The sequence below is a fragment of the Helicoverpa zea genome, chromosome 6 (assembly GCF_022581195.2).
Source record: "Helicoverpa zea isolate HzStark_Cry1AcR chromosome 6, ilHelZeax1.1, whole genome shotgun sequence".
Classification (NCBI taxonomy): Eukaryota; Metazoa; Arthropoda; class Insecta; order Lepidoptera; family Noctuidae; genus Helicoverpa; species Helicoverpa zea.
The window spans coordinates 6575450-6581126 of NC_061457.1; the positions used below are offsets into that span (position 1 = coordinate 6575450).

Below are 5677 nucleotides of genomic sequence, written 5' to 3' on the forward strand. Positions count from 1 at the left end.
AAGTTAGTTCAACTTCATTAGTCGAAAAACGTGTTTCATTGCCAGCAAATTAGGTTTTACACGGTAGCGATTGTTTGTTGAGCAGCTAATTGTCTTTTGTCATTGATGTTAAGAACATCAACAAATGATTTTGCACTAGTCTTAATAGCTATTCAGTTTTGACTAAGCAGCTGCACAGTATTGACCGCTACTATGTTGTTGCCACTTTTAATAACATCAGTATCATTGTGTAAGTCGTATTCAAACAATAACTTTCAGACTTCGTATAGTCCATTCAATGTACCTATAATGTAAATTTTGTTTGTAGCGGTGGTTACTTCTCACATAACCGGGCCGTCTCAAAAACCTTTCGAGAAACAATTATTTTTAAGCCGTCGTGTGGTTACCGAAACTGGTGAGTTTGAAGGTGGTGTCTTGGTTGACGAGAATGGAATTATTGAAGCTGTGTTAAGAAAGGATTCTGTTGATTTATTACTTCACTCTGACAGAAGCAGGGATTGGCATGTAAGTCAAATTTTAATTGATCTTCTAAACACTATTGATGACCAAGATTAAGTACTTAAATTAGTTTCTTTTACTACCTTAACGAGTTCGAATATTAGGTATTCGCTTTTTAAGTTTGTAGGAATTTTTAACAAGTATTTGGGAGAATTAGATTGATTTGGATCGGGTATACCTAGATTTGAAATAATACGTGTCTTCACGATCTTCGATTTAAAACATACTCAAACTCGTTTGACCTCAAAACTTTTGTTAATTGATTTTAGTCTTAGCAAAGTCAGTGGCATGGGAATACGAGTGGAAATACATAGCATTGGCACAAAGTATTTATGACTTTATAGCATATGATTACAGTAGCATTTATTCATGTTAAGAACTACGTTTATCAGTTACAAAGAGTCGTTGAACGCAGTCCCACTCACTTTATAGCCGGTAGAAAACGAGGTTTCTTATCCTGAGAATAGTGATGTCATGTGAAAGCACCAGGTTTAAAAAAAAAAAACTTACTAGCTCAGGACTTAGGATACTGGTCCATATTCCATCTATAACTCTATAACTATAAAAATCATCCAATGTTGTTTAGCAGAGGAGATGAATGCGCTTAGTAATCTGTTTTTATTTCAGCTTATAGAAGGCGGGTCTTTTGCGTTAATGGCCGGAGGGGTGGATTCTCACGTGCATGTCAATGAGCCGGGTAGAAGCACTTGGGAGGGCTATGTTACGGCTACAGAAGCTGCCGCTGCTGGAGGGGTCACCACCATCATCGATATGCCTTTGTATGTCATGGATTAAAAAAATATAGTCAAGGCTCAAGGTTTGCCAAAGAGCGATGGAACGTAGCCTTTTAGGCATAGGCCTCGGAAGAGATGGCGTGACGACCTGGACGCCTATCGTCGAGACTGGTGGACTCGGTCGAAAGATCGAGAAGTGTGGAAGCAAGATGGGGAGGCCTTTGCCCAGTAGTGGGTCATTATGGGCTAAAAATAAATAATAATAAATCCAATAATCTATTTCAGTGGACAATTACTTAGTGATAGTTAGAAGCCAGTAAGTCTGACAACCAGTCGTACCTAGGAGTATTGGGTTGCCGGGGTAACTGGGTTGAGGAGGCCAGATAGGTAGCCGCTCCTTGTAAAGCACTGTTGGAAACTTGTTGGAAAAAGGCTAGGCGTATGAATTACATAGTGTTAGTTCCCAACGGTACATCATTAATATCTAGTAGAAATTAAGCTTTATTTGTTACAGAAATTCAATTCCTCCTACGACTACTGTTGAAAACTTGAAAATTAAAGCAAACACGGCGAGGGAGGAAGTATATGTGGATGTTGGTTTTTGGGGAGGGGTCGTTCCTGGAAATGAGGTAATTAAATGTTTTCTTCCACGATTGTGATTAGATACCTAACTATTTTAAACCGGTTATAGGTAGGTACCTAAGTATAAAAATATTTTCCTCAATTAACAGACTCGAGGCCAGTTTCCGCCGATTGCAAAAAATAAGGCAGTAATTCATAAATTGCAATTAATTAGATTGAATTTTGTTTCCTTATCTGATCCTATCCTCGTTTTTCAGTTGGAGTTACAAGAAATGATAAAAGCAGGAGTTGTTGGTTTCAAATGCTTTTTGATCAACAGTGGTGTTTCCGAGTTTCCGTATGTCACGCCAGATGATTTGGAGAAAGCTATGTCTTACCTTAATGGAACTGGAACCGTTTTAGCGGTAAAAACTTTCTAATGTTTGTCTGAATATTAATGTTTTAGTTACTTAGTCATAATTGACAAAAATGGTTTTGGTTTTAGTTCCATGCTGAACTCCAAATTGGCGACGAAAATTCTGAATGCAAGGGTCAAACTTGTCCAGGTACGCCTATCAACCTCGACAACAAACACAATAATTTTAATGAGATCGTTCTTCAGAGTCGAAACTGTCATTCTTCTTTTAGAGATTAGCTTTTATAAACTATCTTTTCTTTGCAACGCTAATTAATATAAGTGCCATCATAACAAAGAAATTAAAGAGAAGGTGAATGTTGTGACGTAAAAGGAAGTTCAGGAGTTGGCGCTAGACAGTTGTAAATGGAAGGAGCTGCACCGACAAGAGCTGGGCTCTAAAATTGATCATGATGATAACGAAGGCACTGTACCTATTTCAGATCCATCTTTGTACGAGACTTACCTTGCAACACGCCCCGAAATCATGGAGTTAGAAGCAGCGTCGTTTATCTCCTCACAACTACATAAAACTGAGTAAGGGAATGTTTTATTTAAAGGTTTAAAAACATTAGAATATTCCATACGCCAGCAGCTCACATTACTCTACTCTACCTTGTAGTGTTCATGTCCACGTGGTACATGTGTCTGCGGAAGGAGTGGTGCCTATCCTGGAAGCCGCCAGAGACGAGAGAATTAAGAACGGATACAAAGGCTGGCGGGGTGGTGTTACTGCTGAAACGTGTAACCACTACCTCACGCTGAGTTCGGATCAGATCCCACCAGGACACGCCGAGTACAAGTGCGCTCCACCCATTAGAAACATCACTAATAAGGTAGATAGGAATCTATCTAGGTTATAGGGGGCGAACCCGGTGAACTTTTCAACTAGTTCTTTTATTTAAGGACATATTTTTTTTCTGATATTATCATAAAATGTGGCATATTTCTATTAATTAGGACCTATCTATTACGTATCCGTAATCGCACTTCGTAATTTTACTATTTCTTGGACAAGATATGACTAAATTGTTTTATTTGCAGCAAAAACTATGGGAGTATATTCGAGATGAAAGATTGGATTTAGTCACATCAGATCACTCGCCTAGTGTTTCTGAACTTAAAGGGAAAAATTTCTTAACAGCCTGGGGTGGAATATCTTCCCTTCAGTTTGGTAAATACCTGCCTACATCTTCTTTACCCACGTTTTGTTTTAAATAGACTGTAATACCTAGTTATAAATATTTTCGGACCTACTTATTTACTTGTGTTATTTTTCTAGATCTGCCACTATTTTGGACTGAAGCAAAAGCCCGCGGGTTCACATTAAGTACCCTGAGTCATTATTTATCAGCTGGGCCAGCTCGTCTTTGTGGCCTGCAAGAGAAAAAAGGTTCACTGAGGGCCGGCCTCGATGCTGACCTCATTTTCTTTGATCCTGACGCATCATTCGTTGTTACGCCCGAAGTCATAAGATACAAAAACAAGGTGACGGCTTCTATTGTAATATGGTTTTGGGTTTTGACTATGAAATTTTGTATAACAGACATTATCTTTCTGCGTGAATAATTGAGATTTATACAATTCTGTTAAAGTACCCATACAGGTTCTTAGATACCTGTTCTATTTTCACAAATTCGCTACTCATAGGATGTCACGAGTTGTTATACCATGTTATTGTACTTCAGTAACATAAAGCTATTCAAAAATAGTTCGAAGTTGGGAACTACGTGGGTTCCATAAATAAATTATTTAATTTTGTCTCATTACAGATAAGTCCATACATGAATAGGGTGTTAACGGGGAAAGTGATGCAAACCTACGTCAGAGGAGAACTCGTCTATTCCGATGGCGAGCTAATCGGAGGGCCTAAAGGACAACTATTATTAAATAATGAATAATAACGAAGACGCTCCTTAGACGATCAATTAAAATGTGCAATATTACGAATTCTGCAAACTTATTAAGCGTGTAGGGCAAATATTAATGATTTTAGCGACAAAAATTTTGAATGCTCAATATTTTTATTGTAATATTGCACAGCTATTGTAGGTCTAGGGGGGCGTCTGACACAAAACCTGTATACCTCCACTGTAACCAATAAAATCAATAATCTCTAAGTTTCTTTCATTTTAAACCTTTACAGATTTAAGGTATTTAAATTGTCAATTAACATAGTAATCTTTACAATCTTACAATCACACAAAGCCACCTTTTTTTTTGGGATGGGTAAATCCTCATGGACTTCCCCCGCCTGGGAAGAGGCGGAGGGGTATGCCGGACTCCTACCGGCTAAAACCCCCTTGTGTCCTCCTTGAACGTCTGCGCGGGGCCGCGGGAATCCAGATTCTTCCGCAGCCCCACACTAGTGCTGGCCCTCGCACGGGCCTCGTCTCTTGCACGGGGTAGTGAGGTGTTTGCCTACCTCGTGCATCGCCTCAGGGGCACGCGCCGACACACGCGCGTGCCACCGCCTCGGGTTCACTGAGTAGGGGCGGGAACTTCCCCAAGTCCCTCGCCCTTGAACCCATTCATGGGGGGCGGAAGAGGGCGTTGTCCGCCCTTCTCCTGCGCCCAGTGCGCCTTCTGCGACTGGGGAAGGAAGTCAAAATCTCCCTCTCCCGTTCCGCAGATTCCTTCTGCGACATCACTTCCTCGCAAAAGGAAACCACCGCGTCCCACGACTCTGCACTGCCGACCATCCTCCGCACCACGGCCGGCAGCGACAGATCGCTCGATCGATCACACAAAGCCACCTAGTCTAACAAACTAAGCAGAGCTTGTATCTTAAGAAAAATAAATTGGCTCGAGTTGGATTGTTAGACGATCGTGTGAGCCATAACTACAATCGACGAGGCTCTATATGAATGTAGCTTGGCTTACATGACATGTGAACTAAGAAACTCGTTTATTAAAATAAATTCACTTTCTGGAAAAGCTATTGAATTATAATTTCCAACCAATCATATTATGTGAAAAATACAGCAGTTCACCATTAAGGGTACGTCTACACGGTGCATGTAGCTGGAGCAACTTAATATGCACAAGTGACAAGAGCAGGCGGGTGGGTATTTTGCATTGGTACATGCGCTGGACCCTCACATTCTCAAAATGCATATAACCTGCGCATGTGCCTCACACGCGCAGGGTGCAGATGCACCCTAAGGACACTAGGTTTTACAGTACGGGGAACTGCTTTATGCACAGTATTGCCAGACTGTAGGAAAACCTGGGAATACACCGAAACTATTTGGATTTTTATTCAGATTTGGCAATTTATGCTAAACAATTTGGGATAAAAAGCATTCTGTATAAAAAAGGAGTGCTTAAACTTAAAATGCATACTTACTTACAATCTCTACACTTATTGGACTAGGACTACAGACACTACAAGTGGAATCCAAAAATGATCCAAACTAAATATTCCTTGTGCATCCAAACGCATATTTCGTTTTTTTAACTGGCAGCA

General features: G+C 40.3%; 1 protein-coding gene across 1 annotated transcript; it reads left to right on the forward strand.

The window, feature by feature from the left end:
- The first annotated feature begins 42 nt into the window (after window positions 1–42).
- On the forward strand, window positions 43–4328 carry LOC124631498 (allantoinase-like). The gene is made up of 11 exons (XM_047165921.1): window positions 43–229; window positions 308–504; window positions 1126–1277; window positions 1747–1861; window positions 2072–2218; window positions 2299–2359; window positions 2652–2745; window positions 2831–3044; window positions 3253–3382; window positions 3491–3696; window positions 3981–4328. Exons 1-11 carry the CDS (start codon window positions 193–195, stop codon window positions 4107–4109), a joined length of 1482 nt encoding a protein of 493 aa, XP_047021877.1. The 5' UTR covers window positions 43–192; the 3' UTR covers window positions 4110–4328.
- Window positions 4329–5677: the final 1349 nt, after the last annotated feature.

Excerpts from the sequence above, each read along its gene's own strand:
- LOC124631498 (XM_047165921.1), top strand. The coding sequence starts at position 193 with ATGTTGTTGCCACTTTTAATAACATCAGTATCATTGT. Across the intron at positions 1,278-1,746 it reads ACCATCATCGATATGCCTTT|AAATTCAATTCCTCCTACGA; the intron begins GTATGTCATGGA and ends TATTTGTTACAG. Across the intron at positions 3,383-3,490 it reads AATATCTTCCCTTCAGTTTG|ATCTGCCACTATTTTGGACT; the intron begins GTAAATACCTGC and ends TTATTTTTCTAG.